The 17,457-nt window shown below is 56.7% G+C and overlaps 7 protein-coding genes across 7 annotated transcripts; 2 read left to right on the top strand and 5 right to left on the bottom strand.

The window, feature by feature from the left end:
• Nucleotides 1-1,047: 1,047 nt before the first annotated feature.
• Nucleotides 1,048-4,007, top strand: GMORB2_6022 (TATA element modulatory factor 1 DNA binding; the record flags this gene model as incomplete). Its single annotated transcript, XM_035467992.1, has 3 exons — nucleotides 1,048-1,282; nucleotides 1,344-2,733; nucleotides 2,993-4,007. The coding sequence occupies 3 exons, from the start codon at nucleotides 1,048-1,050 to the stop codon at nucleotides 4,005-4,007; spliced, it is 2,640 nt and encodes an 879-aa protein (XP_035321973.1).
• A 133-nt stretch (nucleotides 4,008-4,140) lies between these two features.
• On the bottom strand, nucleotides 4,141-5,408 carry GMORB2_6021 (26S proteasome non-ATPase regulatory subunit 10; the record flags this gene model as incomplete). Its single annotated transcript, XM_035467991.1, has 6 exons — nucleotides 4,141-4,197; nucleotides 4,255-4,349; nucleotides 4,430-4,697; nucleotides 4,853-5,155; nucleotides 5,246-5,271; nucleotides 5,354-5,408. 6 exons carry the CDS (start codon nucleotides 5,406-5,408, stop codon nucleotides 4,141-4,143), a joined length of 804 nt encoding a protein of 267 aa, XP_035321972.1.
• Nucleotides 5,409-6,384: 976 nt separating this feature from the next.
• GMORB2_6020 (RAS small monomeric GTPase) lies at nucleotides 6,385-7,221 on the bottom strand (the record flags this gene model as incomplete). The annotated part of the gene is made up of 1 exon (XM_035467990.1): nucleotides 6,385-7,221. The coding sequence occupies one exon, from the start codon at nucleotides 7,219-7,221 to the stop codon at nucleotides 6,385-6,387; it is 837 nt and encodes a 278-aa protein (XP_035321971.1).
• An 835-nt stretch (nucleotides 7,222-8,056) lies between these two features.
• On the top strand, nucleotides 8,057-9,639 carry GMORB2_6019 (pleiotropic regulator 1; the record flags this gene model as incomplete). The annotated part of the gene is made up of 3 exons (XM_035467989.1): nucleotides 8,057-9,230; nucleotides 9,320-9,484; nucleotides 9,554-9,639. The coding sequence occupies 3 exons, from the start codon at nucleotides 8,057-8,059 to the stop codon at nucleotides 9,637-9,639; spliced, it is 1,425 nt and encodes a 474-aa protein (XP_035321970.1).
• Nucleotides 9,640-9,763: 124 nt separating this feature from the next.
• Nucleotides 9,764-12,096, bottom strand: GMORB2_6018 (origin recognition complex subunit 1; the record flags this gene model as incomplete). Its single annotated transcript, XM_035467988.1, has 3 exons — nucleotides 9,764-10,470; nucleotides 10,525-11,575; nucleotides 11,644-12,096. 3 exons carry the CDS (start codon nucleotides 12,094-12,096, stop codon nucleotides 9,764-9,766), a joined length of 2,211 nt encoding a protein of 736 aa, XP_035321969.1.
• Nucleotides 12,097-14,078: 1,982 nt separating this feature from the next.
• GMORB2_6017 (prefoldin alpha subunit) lies at nucleotides 14,079-14,953 on the bottom strand (the record flags this gene model as incomplete). The annotated part of the gene is made up of 5 exons (XM_035467987.1): nucleotides 14,079-14,137; nucleotides 14,214-14,331; nucleotides 14,434-14,534; nucleotides 14,665-14,826; nucleotides 14,932-14,953. The coding sequence occupies 5 exons, from the start codon at nucleotides 14,951-14,953 to the stop codon at nucleotides 14,079-14,081; spliced, it is 462 nt and encodes a 153-aa protein (XP_035321968.1).
• Nucleotides 14,954-15,325: 372 nt separating this feature from the next.
• On the bottom strand, nucleotides 15,326-17,265 carry GMORB2_6016 (prolyl-tRNA synthetase; the record flags this gene model as incomplete). Its single annotated transcript, XM_035467986.1, has 6 exons — nucleotides 15,326-16,599; nucleotides 16,655-16,784; nucleotides 16,846-16,928; nucleotides 16,985-17,075; nucleotides 17,146-17,186; nucleotides 17,244-17,265. The coding sequence occupies 6 exons, from the start codon at nucleotides 17,263-17,265 to the stop codon at nucleotides 15,326-15,328; spliced, it is 1,641 nt and encodes a 546-aa protein (XP_035321967.1).
• Between the last annotated feature and the right edge of the window lie 192 nt (nucleotides 17,266-17,457).

Here is a 17,457-nt window from a genome sequence, read left to right as displayed (position 1 = left end):
GGGGGGGAATACGGCATTGTTCTCAGGCTTAGGGAGTGTGTGTTTTCATGCCTGTCTGTCCAGAATCATGCTCTTTCACTCTCAGCTGAGCGGGCGGCTCGACGAGGAGAGCGATCGTCTGGTTTTTGTCTTATGATCTATGCGGTAGCATCTCTGGTGTTAACTTTGGTTTCAATGGTGGTATCTCTCTCTGGATGATGATGGGGTGGACCGTTCTCCTCCCGTTTCTCTCTTCTTCTTTCGACATCTGTCCCATCTCATTTGACTGCAAAGAAGATAAAACCGTCAGTTTTTTGTGTTTTTTTCTTTTCTGCCAATTCGATACCCCTACCGACGGACGACATGGAGATTTTTTTTTTTTTCGGTGACGAAGGAGAGACGGGAGATGCTACTAGTATTATTTGCCTAGTAGAGTTGGTGTTGGGACGCATGAGGCAACATACGCTCTCTTCTTCTCTTCTCTTTCCTCTTCACCAGTAAATGAATGGCCTTTCTAGGGGGAACCTTTGTGACAGTCTTGGTACCCCCTCCTGTGCTCCCTCTACGGGTGGATGACGAGGAAATATTGAAAATGATCAACCAAATGCAGGGGGCTCGATAGACGTGACGAAGAGAGCCTCTCGTGGTTGCAGTATCGATACCAGCCAGGGTACAGATTAGAGGAGAAGCACGCAACGAGGAAGTACCAGAGAGCGCGATCCCCGACAGGAATTACAGGGACCTCGTATCAGAGTTTTAGAGGCTTAGTATCTGTCCTACAGCGGGGATCCACCACTATACGTCCCTCGGCCGAGATGCCAATGATTTTTGCTTTAATAACAGCATGATTTATATATTATTTATTCCTACTTCGTACAATGTGGCCAACCGCCCAACAAACGTGCCGAGCTTCGACGCAACGCCGTCGTCGCCAACGAGGAAGAATACAACACGCACGACCCGTTTTGTTCTATCTCATCTCCCTCCACCACTCTCTCTTCCCTGACGGGTCAGCAGCTTCGGCCCATTCCGGCCTGCACTCCCTCGATCTGACCGGACCCCGCCACCATGGCCGCGCCTGGCAAGCCGTCGGCCTCCAGATGGGGCTCATTCCTCACCTCGGCCGTCGCAGGCGTAGAGTCTCGCCTCGACAACATGCTGTCCGAGGGCGCTGCAGGAGCCGACGATGACGATGGCGACGGCTGGACGTCCAGTCCCGCGCCCAAGAAGAAGCCACAACCGCAGCCGCAGCCACAATCGCAGGCTCCCATGACGGCAACGGCAGCGGCGGCGGCAAAGTCGGGTACGTCTTCACATGACACGGACGTCGTAGGACCCTTGCTAACCACGGACGCGCACGGCAGCCAATACACGGTCCTCGTCCAAGCCTCGGGGGAACCCCAACGACCGCCTACAGGCCAGGCTGGCCAAAGCCATGGCCGCCAAGTCTGGACAAGGCAACAGTGCGTCGCCCAGGAGCTCGTTTGACAGCAGACCGTCGATGGACAGGCCCTCGATCGACAGACCGTCCACGGAGCGGCCCTCGATCGACAGCACGCACAACGGGGAGAACGAGCCGGCGGCCAAGACGGACACCCCGCCCGAAGAGGCCGCTACGCAGGCGGCGCCGGCGGCAGCAGAAAAGGGCGACAGTCCCGCGCCCCCTGGGCAAGATGTATCGGCCGGACCGAAATCGGAATCGCCACAGCCGGCCGCACCCGACGAGAAGAAGGACGCGGCAGATGACGGCGACGCAGCGACGAGACCGACTGTCGCTGCCGCCACCACTGCCGCACCCCAGAGCCATATATCGGAACTGGCCAAGGACATGGACGAGATCAAGGCGCGGCAGCAGGAGGAGATCCAGGAGTACGTCGAGCGCATAGACTCGCTGCAGTCCAAGCTGAAGTACCTGTCCAGAAACGCCGCGGACGCGGCCAAGAAGGCGGCGTCGGCGGCGCCTCCTGGCAGCGCGGAGCGCAAGCTGGCCGAGAAGGATGAGAAGATTGCGCTGCTGATGGAGGAAGGGCAGAAGCTGTCGAGCTCGGAGCAGACGTTCCGCGCCACCGTCAAGCGGCTGCGGCTGCAGATGGCCGACAAGGACAAGCAGGTCGAAGACCTGAGGAGAGCCAAGGACAAGGCCGCCTCGGAGGCCGACGCGCTGCGCAGCCGGCTCGAAGGTGATGAGGAGAAAGAGAAGAGGCAGGAGGAGGCGCGCAAGGCGACGGCATCGCTGCAGCGCGAGATTGACGGCCTCAAGAAGGAGCGCGCCGTCAGGGACGACGCCATGCGCAGGCTCGAGCAGGACCTCCGCGCCAAGGCGGACAAGGCCGCCGCCGCCAGCGCGGACGCGCACGCCAAGGCCGTGGCCGCCGAGAAGGCCCGTCAGAGAGAGCTCGAGGACAAGGTCGCCGCCCTCGAAGCCGAGAGGGACTCGCTCCGGGACAAGGCGCGCCTCGAGGGCCTCGAGTGGACCGAGAGGCTCGCCCGCGCCACCGAGCGGGGCCGCACCGTCGAAGCCGACCTCAGAGCAGAGGTCAAGGTGATGGAGGGCAAGCTCGAGGCCATGCGGTCCGTCGCAGAGGAGGCCTCGTCCGGCTCCGGCGGCGAGGCCCAGGTCAAGCTGCTGCGGCAGATCGAGACGCTCCAGTCGCAGTACGCTACCGCCAGCGACAACTGGCAGGGCATCGAAGCCTCTCTCCTCGCAAAGGTGGCTAGCCTCGAAAAGGAGAAGGATGAGGCACAGAGGCGAGAGTCGGAAATGCGCAAAAAGGCACGAGAAGCTGTAAGTTTTTTTTTTTTTTTTTTTTTTTGGGGGGGGACTCTTACTATTTTTATATAGTATTATGTATGGTCATGACCTTTTAAAGGAATCATGCTTTTAATGTTTTTTTTTTTTTTTTTTTTTTTTGGGGGGGGGGGGGGTTGGGTTTCCCCTCTTTTTCCCTGCTCCTATCTACAGAGCACATGGCAGTGTGGGTGGACTGTATATCTAAGTTGTCGCATAGGCAAGCCGATGCCGCGGTCTAGAGGATGAGCTGCAAGACGTCAAGCCGGAACTGGAGACGGCCAGGCGAGAACTTGAGACGTGCCGCGAGCAGCTCGCCGCCCTGCGGATGTCGGCCAAGACGACGGAGACGGCCCTGGAGCAGGCCCGCGCCGACCTGGACAAGATGCAGCGAGCAGCAGCGCGGGAGATGCAGCAGCAGAACGATGCGTACCGGCGGGGAGGGTGGGCGGACGACGTTCCCGCGATGCCATCGCCGCGCAACCAGAGTCGGCCGGACTCGCCGCTGCTATCGGTGCCGCGCAACTTCAGCTCCGAACTCGCGGGCCTGCAGATCTTCAACAAGCCGCTGTCGCGCCGCACGCCCGTCTCGGGCAGCATACCCGACAGCCCCGGCGACCTCGGCAGCATCCGACGACTGCCGAGCCAGCCGTCACTCCGGCGGACGGGCACGTTCTCCACCACGGGGTCCGGTGCGGCCGCGGGCTCGGGCGTGCCGCCCATGCCCTTCTCGCCGTTCGAGCCGCCGCCCAGCGACGGGCTAGACCTCATGTCGCCTCCCTCCCTGGCCGAGCGGGACGAGTCGGCCGCTGCCGGTGCAGGTGCCGCCGGTGCGGGAGAGGGCCCGGTGCCGTTCTCGCCGCGCAACGTGGCGCAGGACATGGTCTCGGTCTCGACCGTCGGGGCCGGGCCGTCAGTGCAGCTGGTGGAGCGCATGAGCGCAGCCATCCGCCGGCTCGAGGCCGAGAAGGTGGCGGCAAAGGAGGAGATGGCGCGCGTGTGCAGCCAGAGGGACGAGGCGCGGTCCGACATACTCTCGCTCATGAGGGACGTGGAGGCCGCCAAGGCGGCGTCCAGAAAGGCCGACGACGCCCAGAGGCAGCTCGAAGAGGTCAACGCCCGCTACCAGACTACCCTTGAGCTGCTGGGCGAGAAGAGCGAGATGGTGGAGGAGCTCAAGGCCGATGTGCAGGATGTCAAGGAAATGTATCGCGAGTTGGTGGAACGGACGGTCAAATGATGTAAAAACACAGCGTTGGGAATTTTTCTTTCTTTTTCTTCTTTCTGCACTATTTACATTTTTTTCCTTTCTATTTTTTTTGCCCCCTTCTCTCTCTATCGTTATTACCCAAGAGACAAAACAAGACGAAAAACTATTCTGATAAATCTATTCCCTCCCTTTCAGCACCCTGTATAATGTATCGTCGTACCTTGAGAAGTTGATTAGCGTTGCGTAGAGATAGAAAGGGGGAAGAGGCAAAGCATACATCCTTGTCTGGAGCCAGATCAATAGCGAGCTGGTCTTCGCTGGTCTTGAGGGTATGGTCGGCTCCTTCTTTGAGTAGGAGGATGGCAACGTCTCCTGCAGGGGAAAAATCCATCAGCACATGAATATATGCGAACGGAACGGGAAGAAAAAAGAAAGACTGATAGTATTCTCACCATGACCCTCGGCAATAGCGTGGTGGAGAGGTGTGTACCCATCTGCGTCGGTGGCATCAATAGGGCTCCGGTTGCGCAAGAGGAGCGACACCAGGGGCTGGGAGCCGACGGCGGCGGCGCGGTGGATGGCGTACTGGCCCCTCTTGTTGCGGACGCGCGTCGAAGCCTTGTTCTCTATCAGAAGGCGGGCGGTGTCGAGGTCCTTCTTCGAGGCAACAAAATGCAGGGCCGACTGGGATATCATGAGCCAGGGGATCTGGGCAATGGGCTGGAGAAAGGAGATCAACCGACATTTCCGGTGTTGTCTTTTTTTCCCCCCACAGTCGTTAACATTACCATCATGTTTTATGTGTACATATCTAGGACAAAGGAGGGAGGGTATAACTGGGGGGGGACGGGGGGAACTCAACTCTTTTCATTCACATCTGCTCCCCTCTGGAGGAGGAGCTTGAGAACAGGTTCGCTGTCGGGGACGCTGGCGGCAATCATGAGGGGGGTCCAGCCGCTTCCATCCTGTAGCGATATTGATGATCGGTCAACGACTATATGGTGAGAGAGAGAGAGAGAGCGGGCGCAGTGGGCGTTGATCGAGGTTACCTGGACGTCTGGATCGAAGCCTTTCTGATCGGCCAGAAGGTTGACAATGTCGAGACTGTTGGACGAGGCGGCCCAGTGAATGGGGTATCGGTCATCGTCGTCTTTGCGCTTGGAAAGCTTGGGATCGGTCTGCGATGAGATTCAGCATCCGGTCTTATTGTTTCGTGCATACGCTCGTCCCAATCTCTGGTGAGGGTTTGGTGAATGATTTCTCTTTACCTTGAGCAGACCTTCGGCAACGCTCACTGTCCGTGGTGTTTTAGTGGGGGGGAGGGGGATCTATGTTTGTCATGGTGAATGAAGTCTCCCAGGTCAGTCAGTTCTTACCTTGGCCCAGTCGCGCTGCCGTGTGTAGAGGGAAGCGGTCGGTTTCCTTGTCCATGGTGTCTGAATGCAAAAGATTCTTATCGAGTTTATTCTCACAAAATAATGAAAGGAAAAACCAAGGGCAGGAGGGGAAAGGAGCTCTTTGGATGTAAGAGCAGAGTAAGTGGAGTTCGGATGACGATGGAGACGTTAGCATTTAGTTCGTTGCCGCTCGCCACCAACATAGTGGTCAACTGCTTACCCTATAGGGATGATTGACAAGAAGCTGCAATGGAGCCATGGCATCAAATTTGAAGCAGCTGTAGAATTCATCGGGTCTACACTACATCGGACGCATGGGACTTTTCTATCCTTTGGGCCATCATCAGGTTCATTGCATGGATGTAGCTGTACTGAGTATGCTCCGTCGCATTCCTGACAAATGAAGAATTGCTGTACCTTGGTTTCGAACAGCGCCAACTAGGACCAGGACATAGACGGCTCCGAGAGATGGATATCCAGATCATGTGATTTGGAGTGCCTTCCAACAGTTGGATCCATGCATTTCCCGACATTTGTTTAGGTCATCCCTCTCTTCAGCTTCAACTATCCACTCTTCAAAGGAAAGGGAAATGTATTGGCTCATCCTTCTTTCTGGCGTGGGCGCCTGGGCCGTGAACGGCGGAAAGTAGTGAGCAAAGATATGTAGAGAGATGGAGGGGAAGGAGGAAGGGGGAAGGGCGAGGAATAGAAGAAGAAGAGACGAATAGAACAGAAGAGAAGAAAAGAGAAAAGAGAAGAGAGAGAGAGAGAGGGAGGGAGGGAGGGAAAACAGCCCAGACAGCCTGTGATCATCACTAGGGAACGATTCGATGTGAAAAGGGTCTTGCTCACTCCCGACTCCAGTAATTCACTGTCCCGTGTGATAGTTACTGCCAGAGACCAAGGTGAACTGGCCTCTTTCACGCCCGACTCAACCAGCACATCGGCTTCAAGGACAGGGAGGAAACAAACTGCGGCCTGTCATGTACGATCGAGGAACTCCGGCTCAATCATCGCGGAACAACATGCCAACGTAGAATCCACCCTGTATGGAATTCACCAAGTTGGCTCAGCCCCTTCAGCGTCTCGACCCGTTGGCGGTCCCACAAGGAAAACCCGACTGCTGACCACAGTTCAATGGAAGAAGAACGACTGCGAAGCTCGTATTCAGACTCGGCCGCTGCCTCGGAAATCCCCTCGCAGAGGACTTCACCAAAGCAGTTGACGATTCGGCCCCCTAACGCGTCCGCCCAGGCAAAAGGGACCAGGTGTACTCGGTCGACAGTGAAGTCAAGCCTCCCTCTAGTGTTGCCTTCACCCTGCCCGCCCTCGTCTTCTTGCGCGTCCACCGGGCCCCTGCCGATCCATTGTTCCCACCAGGGCCACGCGAGGTAGGACAGTTTGTACGTCCTGGAAAGGCCGTAGTAGTTCCACAGGCCGTCGGGGCCGGAGTCACTTGATATCGGCACGACCATGGGCAAACCTTCCGAAAGGGCTGGGTGCTCCCACATGAACTGGACCAGGACGTTGGTGTGTACGCACATCTCGTCGAATAAGTCCTCATCGATTGGCTGCCCCTGGTCAAGGCCCGCGGCGCAGAGGGACAGACAGACGTGTATGACGATCTGGTTGACGTCGTCCACCTGCTGCATCTCCCATGACTGCAGAGGCGCCAGCAGGCCCAGGCTCTCTCCCGCGCTGTCGTTGGAGTTGATGAGGGCCGCGTTGTCCGCATCACCCCACGCGAGCGCGCGTCGGCCCATCGCCCACATATTGAAGATGATCTGGCGTCGGTACAAGGCCCGGAGCACTCGCAGCCGCTCCGAACGCGAGGGTGCTGGCACCATGCTCAGCCCATATATCCGGAACCGCTCCCTCTGCATCTCCATGCAGATATCCGTCATGAAATTCATCTCGTGGAGGGTACGGCACAGTTCGGTCAGCGAAGCAGAGTCCGCATTCTCATCATCGCCACCGCGCGACAGGAGGTCCTCGTACACGGGAGCCATGGCGTACACATGCTCCTGGTAGGAAAGACTATCCTCGTGCATGTCATAATGCGTCGCAGGGGGGAAGAGAGGGAGAAATTGGGCGTCGGCCAAGACTGGGCCTAGCTCATTTTGCAGCACACCTAGTATGAGAGCTTCCCGCCGCGCCGTGAAACACTGATGGATGAAGCGAGAGACGACGAAGATGTTGCTCAGCGTACGTATCGAGTCGACATGTATGAGGATGTTATCAATAAGCTCGGGTGAGAGCGCATTGATATAGCAAGGCTCATCTTTCCCAGACATCTGTCTATGTGTTAATACATGTATTGAGTAGATAGATGCACTCTCTAGCTGTTGTAGTACCGGATATCACTGCAAGCAGATACGGGGGGAAACGAGAAGACTAGGAGGAGGAGGACTAGACTGCGCAGATAAATCAGACGTTGTAGAAAATTGTATGTGTATGTGATGAAAGAAGAACGATGACTACATGTGCTTACTCTTAGAACCTCTTGTACGATCGATCAGGCAGTAACATGTGGCGCATGATCAACCAGCCACACCACTAACGCCACACACAAGGCTGCGCGCGACCAGTTAGCTGCCTTCAACTTTTCTGCGACAGCCTAGTCAACCTCGGATTATTACCAAACACATCTGTTGTTTATCTCCAAGCCTGCCAACCATCAACATGGAGACGCCACAGTACCCCGAAGACGTGCTCCAGTTAAGCTCTCTCGTGTCACAAAATGCCTCGACAGCACAGCAGCTTTACACGCGGGGGCCGTCATCGACATCGGCTAGCACGACGACCGCCAAGCGGCAGAAGCTCGAAGACGCGTTCGAAGACCCCATCATGAAGCGGCGATTTCAGTACGAGTTTTCCGACGTGCAGACGCTCCCGGAGTCAATCGCGTCCAAGCAGCCCGGGAAGCCAGGCAAGAAGAAGGCGGCAGCAGGGGGCAATGCCGGTGCCCTGGTCAAGAGGGGGGGACGGCCCCAGAAGTTGCTCGAGGGGCCCGGTGGCTCGGCGGCGGCGATAGCCATCGGTGCAGACGGCGCCGGGAGTGCCGGGAGTGCCGGTGGACAGCAGCAACTCACAACGGGGAGGACGTCACACGTCCAGCAGCCGAAGCCGGAGTGGCACCCGCCATGGAAGCTGATGCGCGTCATCTCGGGCCACCTGGGCTGGGTGCGCGCCCTGGCGGTGGAGCCGGGCAACAAGTGGTTCGCGAGCGGCGCGGGCGACCGGACCATCAAGATCTGGGATATGGCGACGGGGTCGCTGAAGCTGACGCTGACGGGCCATATCAGCACGGTGCGCGGGCTGGCCGTCTCACCGCGGCACCCGTACCTCTTCTCGTGTGGCGAGGACAAGATGGTCAAGTGTTGGGACCTCGAGACCAACAAGGTCATCCGTCACTACCACGGCCACCTGAGCGGCGTCTACACCCTGGCTCTGCACCCGACCCTCGACGTGCTCGTCACCGGCGGCCGCGACGGCGTCGCCCGCGTCTGGGACATGCGCACCCGCTCCAACATCCACGTCCTCTCCGGCCACACCGGGACCGTCGCCGACCTCGTCTGCCAGGAAGCTGACCCTCAGGTCATCACCGGCTCCCTCGACTCTACCGTCCGCCTCTGGGACCTCGCCGCGGGTAAGACTATGGGTGTCCTCACTCACCACAAGAAGGGCGTCCGCGCCCTCGCCACGCATCCGACCGAGTTCACCTTTGCCACGGGCAGCACGGGCAGCATCAAGCAGTGGAAGTGCCCCGAGGGCGCCTTCATGCAGAACTTTGAGGGTCAGAATGCCATCATCAACACCCTCAGCGTCAATCAGAACAATGTCTTCTTCTCAGGAGGTCAGTCCAAGCAGACCCCCCCCCACCCCCCCCAACGACACACACATACAGCCTATTTACATTTTGCTCTACTGACACTCTTCAACCAGGCGACAATGGCTCTATGGGCTTCTGGGATTGGAAGACGGGCCACCGCTTCCAGTCTCTAGATACAACTGCTCAGCCTGGATCGCTTGACGCCGAAGCCGGCATCATGAGCTCCACGTTTGATCGCTCCGGCTTACGTCTCATCTGTGGTGAAGCCGACAAGACGAGTATGTAGCACCTTCCCGATATATTTCATCCTCGCTTTTGGAAATTCCTTCCCTAATAACTTCTTCTAGTTAAAATCTGGAAGCCCGACGAGAAGGCCACGCCAGAGACGCACCCTCTCGAATGGACGCCGTCGCTCGCATACCGCAAGTTTTAAGAAAAAAGACAGAACACACATACACACGCACTGGTTTGCTGGGTTGGAGGATTAATTATTATAACACCGTGATCGGGCACATACCATTGATGATATTTGGCTACTGCTACTGTATATTTATTTGTCATACACCGATACCCAACATCCTCAGTTCGGCGTCATCGCGCAGTGCCATCTTGACTTCGTCGTCGGCAATAGCCAAGCGGAGCTTGTTGGACCGTTCTGCCTTTTGCGCCTCGAGGTTGATCAGACCTGCTGCGACGAGCTCGATGGCGGCAGTGTGAATGTGGCCGGGGCGACCTATGTCGCGGGCCTGGCCGGCTCTTGTGCCGCCGGGAAGGAGATGGCTCAGTCCCGGGTTGGACGCCGGGGCACGCAGGTTGGCGCGGTGCAGCTCGTCGAGCATCTCGCCAAACGTCGTCTCGGCCAGACCACTCCTGCGGATCCGCAGGAGCAGGGCCGCCAGGAGAAGCTTGGACATGAGGGGTAGGCTCTTGAGGTGTTGCTGGACAGGGTTGGTGGTTGCCTCGTTGATAGCCTTCTTTATGGTAGCGATAGTCACTCTGCCCGTCTTTGCCTTGGCCGCGTCGCCACGTCCAGTCTTGCTGGGCGTCGTCGGGTCGCCCTGCACGTCGCTCTCGGCGAGCTCCACGGCTCGGCGGCATATGTCGAGCGCACGGCGAGCGTCTCCGCTCACGGCGGCCACCTTGCGACTCGCGAATTGAACGGCGTCTGGGTCCACTATACTGCCTGAAACTCCCTCGAGACGTGACTGGATGATTTTCATGAGCTGTTCGTGATTGTATCCAGGAAAAGTGATTCGTGTCAGACCTAGAGTGTATCAGCAGGGTGCGTGAAGAAGACGAGGCCAATCGCCTTGCTTACCTAGACGGCTGCTGATCTTGTTGCTGAGTGTCCTCTCAGGAAGATCCATGGTGTTGGCAACGGCCAAGACGATGAGGCGACTATGGCGCAGGGTTGGCCAGTTGAAGAAGTTGTACATGACGGCCTGATTCTTTGTGACGAGCTGGTCGAGCTCGTCCATGAGGACGACGCAGGGCGTACGGCGGGGACTGGGGTTGCTGAACTCCCGCTCGAGGAGGTTGAGCGCTTGCGAGGGGCTGGCCCTCTGGCCCTTGAGGGCCTCCCAGAGCAGCGTGTAGGACTGGTGGGGGTCGGTGATCTTCATGCCGTTGATCTCGACAAAGATGAAGTCGTCTAGCTCGTCCGAGTTGACGGCGTCCTCGAGGCGACCGATGACCTCGCGCACCGTGGCCGTCTTGCCCGTGCCCGGCGTGCCGGAGATGTAGATGCAGTTGCCCGTGCCGTCGGAGATGGACGCCTCGAGGTGCGAGTACACGAGCGAGAACTCGCCCTCGCGGCAGGGGAGGCTGGTCGGCACGGCCGACACGTGCAGCCGCGTGCGGGCGAGCTGGAAGGGCGACGACTCGACGTTGCTCGGGGACAGCGTGCGCGTGGCCAGCGGGGTGAACTCAAGCTTCTTGCTGCTCCTCTTCCTCGAGCCGGGTGTTGCCCCTCCCCGTTTCGAGTGCGGCGTCGTGACACTGCCGCTCCTGCCGCGCCCCGTCTTAGATGGCGTCTCGGGATAGTAGACGCCGTCCTGGGGCGACTGGCTGCGCTGCTGCCGTCGGCGTTGGCGCGTCGCTTTCGTACCCTGCTTCACGAGGTCGATGATCTTGAAGACGTCTAGGCTCGTCTGCAGCACCTCCTCCCACACGAACTCGCTGGTGTAGGATGCCGTGCGCGTGTTGCAGCCCCGGCGGCATACAAACGTCTTGCCATAGTCGGCGGACTGGCGGGGGATCTTGCCAGACGGGTACTGTCGGAGAAAGGCGTCGAGAGAGGTCACCTTGGCCTTGCCGTTGATCGAGGCTAGTGGGTTGATGTCCCATGACGGTGTAATGTATAGCTCATTCTAGCACAGACATCCGAGTTAGCCCAGGGCCTATCCAAAGAAGACCAGATCCCTTCTTCTTTTCTTACCCAGTAAAAGTCGGAGCGCTTCTTATCTTTGTTCCGAATCTCCTGCTCGGTAGAGAACCACATGAAATTGGCTGCCATGTCGCCATCGCCGTCGTTCTCGACAAACTCGCAGATCAGGCCTACCCAAGCCTCGTTGGAGCCCTCGGCCTTGAGAAGCACGCAGTCGCCTGCGCGACACTCGAAGCTGCCCATGCGAGCGCCCACAATCTTCTGCCCGGCCACCTTTCTCCTCTTGCGCTCGCCGGTGCTGTCGTCGTCCTGGTCGTCATCGTGGCTGGCATCTTCGTCGGTCCTCTTGCGCTCGGGCGCCTGGCCCTCGTAGATCCACTCCCACGGCAGGTCGTCGCTGCCGAGCTCGTCGTCTGAATCCTCTCGGGAAACGCCCTTGGGTGCTTGCCGCGATCGCCGACGCAGCGATTCGCTTTCCCGCACTGGCACAGTCCGGACAGACATCTCAGTGCAAATTACTTCTGGCGGATAAGCCTCCCTCTCTTCTCTCTTCTTGCCCCTGTGTCCAGGGCGGTTATCCACCCTTGAAGTCATTTACGCGCGCCAGGGAGACGCGTCGTAGAATCTCTCTGGTGCTACGCTTATGTACATACCCTTGATACATGCATAAATGCATATTCTGGCAACTACAGATTACATGTAGGGTATATACGCCGACTCCCACATCATAATCAAACTCCTCTGATGTGGCAATCTCGACGATGAGAAGAATGGGGTCATCTTATTTGGATAAATGGTACAACTGTTTCTTTCTTGAACCTGTGCTCTTGTGTCTTGACGAGTCCCGTCGTTGTGTATCAGCCTACTTGACGTGTATGGCGTGGCCCGACTGTCGTCTGCCATCTCTATCTCCAGCTGCTATTGGCGAAATGAGGGAGAATTGCCAATGGCATCAATGTCGTTTTCTGCCTTCGTTTTCAGAGACAAACATTGACCTGGCATACTGTATATCGTACATGTGTTACCTTGTTACATACCAGTGCTATACCATGCTTAGCTGGCCCAAGGAGCAATCACCTCGATGCACCTCACCTCATACCATTGTATAGTATTGAAACTCTCATTGTGTACCTTGAGGAGTTTGCCTTCTCTACAGTTTCAGTCCAACATCTTCATTATATTCCGCAACCATAGTACGAGAATCATATGACGTACGAATACGAGATATTTGTGTAAATCGAGGGTAGCATATCGTTCATCATTCCGTGTCCTACTTGAAGCCAAGTAGCCGCCAGCATCTGCCTCATCCCGCAATCACACCGAGTTGCCGACCTGTCAAGTCCCGACACTTAATCAGTGCAAGAGGTCATTGGACCTGACCTTCCTTCCTTCTATAAACTAACATCATCCCTCACTAATCCGTCTCCTCATTCTCTTCCAATCTTCAGCACGCTCCTTTCTTTCTGCAGTCGCCTCAGTGATCGCCCAAACACATCCATCGCAGATTGTCTGCTCTCCATCACAAGAAAGAATGATGAACCGCCGACCCAACGGGTGGTCCGCACCGACCTTGAGGACGCATGAACACTTGCTCCTCCATCAAAAGGGGAGGCCGTCAAAGAAATTCCTTTCCTCTGGGATGATGCCTACTAGCCAAACTCTGGTGTCGTCGGCACGTCAGACCCATGACCAGTCCCATGTATATCTTACTGAACCGCCAGAGAACGAGCAGATGTTTGAGGTAAAGAGTTCAATGTTCCCCCTCCTACGTTGGCGACTTCCCTGTCCATGTTCCATTGGCTAAGACCGAGGGGGGAGGGGGGAGGGGAATGACTAGGCCCGAGTCATCATCGCTGCCGAGCACCTAGTCCCCTCGGGGCTGGACAGATCCGGGTTGGATAATATATGCCTGAGCAATCACGTCTGGATCACGAGAATCAATCCTCTGGCGTTTGACATAAGCAGCCGTACGATGCGCGACCTCCGCAAAGCCACCGAGGAGCTCAACTGGCTGATTTACGATCTTCGACTGAGGGAAAGCACCACCCCAGGTTCTACCCACAGCACCGACACTAACAAAGGCGTGCTTGGCGATACTGCGGTTGAGAGCGCTGTTCTGGAAAACGCTGCTTCCGATGGCTCTGCCGCGAACGGAGACCTCGTGACTTGACGGAGGAGATATCATCAGGGATGGTGGGATATCTTCCTTCTTCTGCGAAGGCATGTTCTCGACTAGAATATCGTTGAACGTCACCATCTGCTAGATAGAGTAAAAATGTGGAACCACACTACTGTGTGATGAATCCTACTATTCATCCCTTGATCGCACCATCAATGCACCTCGGGCTGGTCTATGAATATAGTATAGCATCTCTGCAGAAACCTCCTTCATGAGAAACAAGAAGCTTTTCCCCCTCACAGATTCCTTTTTTTTGTTTTTGTAATCGACATGTACGCCTGGTATCACCCTTGAGTCTTGAACACCGTTATGCCTGTTGTGCCTGTGCGCTCTGGTTCTGGCTAGCCATGATCTTCTGTCGCAAAACTGTTGACCGGGGGGACGGTAGTTAGCCTTGTGTCAATGTGGTAATACTTGAAAATTCCCCGTGTGGGCATATCACCTTCTTCGATTGTGCGGGCATTTGTCTGTTTCCTCTGGATGATGAGCTCGAGATCCTTGAGGTTCGCCGTGAGCTCTGTGACCTTGCCTTCGTAGAACTTCTCGGCCGCTTTCAGATCCTACAGCATTCGTCGATGAAGGATGTCAGCACTGATACGACCGTATGCACGCATGCATAATGTGCGTATTTCGGGGTTCGGTTCTCGTCTTGCCTTGTCAACGAGGAAGCCGGTTCCGACGTCGACCAGCACCCGGTCGGTGTTTGTGAGCTGGCCGCGGACGTAGAGGGAGCTTGTCAGAGGGACGAGAACGGAGTTGGATCCTATGTCGCAGCAACAAGGCAGAAGAAGGGAGAGGCAGAAAACTCGTTAGCGTTTTCCTGCATTTCGTTGCAAGACTGCACCACACGGCGGCGGCAAGGTGGGAAGCCGGGTCGGTCGGACCATACGTACCTGGCGAGGCATTCTTGCGGGACTGGACGGTACGAAGGCAGTCCCTGAACTTGTTCTGGGCGCCGTGGAGTTGCGAAAATGACGTCGTCAGGTGCTCTAGCTCTTCGTCGAGTTGCTTCTTGACCTGGGCGAGCTGCTCGGGCGCCAGGGTGTCGAGATTGACTATTGCGGAGCGGGACGTCAGTTTCTTGAGTTACGGCCGCCGCGGAACGATGAATGCTGAGAGGGGTAGGAAGCTGCTTGGCTTCGGAACAGGTTGGATCGTACCTGTCTCTTGTTGACCCGACATGGTTGTGGCTGGGTTGCGGGTTATGCGTTGACTGGAGCCGGGGAGGTTGCTGGAGAGAGTTTGGGGGAATAGGAAGCTTGCCTCTTGGGGGGAGGTAGTGCGATGCCACCCACGCCCACCCCTCCACATAACAATGATATTTTGACAAGGTGGGGTGGTGGTGGTGGTGGTGGTGTTGGTGCCGATCCGCTTCACGCGACCGCAATTCTTAGACGGCAACTTGACAACATTGGCACGGAATCACCTTTTGAAATAATCTACGGGATGTGCACCGTCCGATATTGAAATTGTTTTTATGGGAATTAATTTTACAGGAGATGTAGAAATACAACAAGAATATGTCTGTAGTAGCAGTATGCCGGATGCACCTTTTTAGAGCTGCTCCAGCAGACCCCTCAGATAGGCGGGCGCCGCCTCGAGAGAGATATTTTCCCTGACAGAGAGCCTCCTGCACTGAATCTCACATGTGCCCTTGTCCTTCCAGCCCCTTCCGAGGACGACGGTGACAGGGTATCCCGTCAGGTCGGCGTCCTTCATCTTCCATCCAAACCCTTGTTTCCGGTCGTCTAGGACGATGTCCAGGGGAGCGTCAGAACGGGTGCCGCTCTGGGACAGCCGGTCGTAAAAGTCGAGAGTGTCCTGCGTCGTGTCCGATGTGGGGATGACGACTGCCTGGAAGGGCGCAATGGCATTGGGCCAGTTCAGCCCCTTGTCGTCTGCCAGATGCTCGGCGACGGTGCCGAAGATGCGGGATATGCCGATGCCGTAGCAGCCCATCTGGACGGGGATCTTCTTGCCGGGGGCTTCCGGGAGGGACACTAGAGCATCCAGCGGCTCCGAGTAGCGTGTCCCGAGGTAAAAGGTGTGGCCGAGCTCCAGGGCTCGGTCGACTCTGAGCGTGCCAGACTCGCACCGGACACAACCATCGCCGTCTTGAAGGCGGAGGAGGTTGAGGCTGGAGCCGTTGTTCGTTTGTGTGATCGTCGAGTGTTCCGGGCCTACGGAGAACTCTGACGGGATGATTTCAGGTGAATCCGCGAGCTCCTTGACAAAGGGTGACAGGCGGGAATCGACAACGTTCAACAGACGCACCGGAGCATCCTTAGGTGCGCCCTCCAGTGCGTCCTTCCACATGGGCAGAACGTCACCCGTCAAGCTGGTATCGAGATCGGGCACCACTGATTTTATGGCGTGGATGTTCACGTCCTCTGGCGTGATGTCGTACCGGGGTTTGTACAACCACGCGTTGACGAGAGTTCTTCTATCCTTCGTGATGCCACGCCACATGCAGACGCTCGAGGCGGAGACGTCGCTGGTCTCGCTCAATGGCACCGGCCGTGATGCAGCAACCTCGTCATTCGCAGCATACCCGCAGCTGTTACACGTGGCCATTGTGTCGGATCCGATGGGGTGGGCCAGAAGGTACTCGTGACTCAGATCACCGCCCATGTCTCCAGAGCTGGCCTCGGCCACGACCACAGGAAGCTTAAGCTCGCTGAAGATGGCCTTGTAAGCTGCGACGGTATCCTGGTATGTCTGGAATGCGGACTCATATGTCGTGTCAAAGCTATACATGTCCTTCATGAGGAATTCGCGGGACCTGAGGAGGCCATGACGGGGCCTGATCTCGTCTCGATATTTGCGTGCTGGATACCGTCAGCGGTAAGTACGCAAAGAAAACAGCTCGGGGAGGGCACTGACTGATTTGGTAGAGCCTTAACGGTAGGTCCTTGTAAGATTTGAGGGTGCTTGCTACCATGACAGTAATCTCCTCCTCATGAGTAGGAGCCAGAAGCAGAGGTACATCCTTGCGATCACGGAGTCGAAAGAGCTTTTTCGAGTCAGTCAGCGGCGTATGTGTACAGGTCGTAGTCTCGGAGACGCAGACTTACCTCTGGTGCAACACTCTCAAAACGGCCACTCTTGCGCCATAGAGACTCCGAGGTTATGGTTGAGAGCGAAAGGCGCGAGGCTCCTTTGCGATGGTTAACAAGCCTGCTTGGCAGAGGGCGTAGGATGAGAAGGACCTACCGAGTGACTGCATGTGCTTGTCTACCAGCCTTTCTATCTTGTCCTGTACCCGGGCTCCAAGTGGGAGCAATTGGAAAATCCCGGAATGAGCCTATTATAAAATACCCAGTCGAGTAAGAGATCCGGTCATGATTTGGAAATGTTAGGACGACTCAGCGTACCTGTCGAAGGAAGCCGGCGCGGACGAGCTTCTCATGTCCGGCTAAGGGGCAGTCAATCACTGATCAATCGGTTTCGGTCACAGAGTCTGGGGACTTACACTCCTTCTGAGTGGGCGCCATTCCACCTGTAGGAACCCATATGGTCGACAGAGTTGACCTCGGGGGGCCGGTGCTATGTAAACGTGCTGTCCATGAAGACGACTGTATGATCCGAGATGAGAGTTGCTGAGAGACCGTTATACGGCCCCGAGAGAGGAGTGTGGATGCCATATTATGAAACTGCCAGGCCTGTTATAAGAACACACCAGTTTG

Source organism: Geosmithia morbida (genome assembly GCF_012550715.1).
Source record: "Geosmithia morbida isolate 1262 chromosome Unknown scaffold_5, whole genome shotgun sequence".
Taxonomy (NCBI): Eukaryota; Fungi; Ascomycota; class Sordariomycetes; order Hypocreales; family Bionectriaceae; genus Geosmithia; species Geosmithia morbida.
The sequence above is the reverse complement of the archived record's forward strand: the minus strand, read 5'-3'. Positions and strand labels throughout refer to the sequence as shown.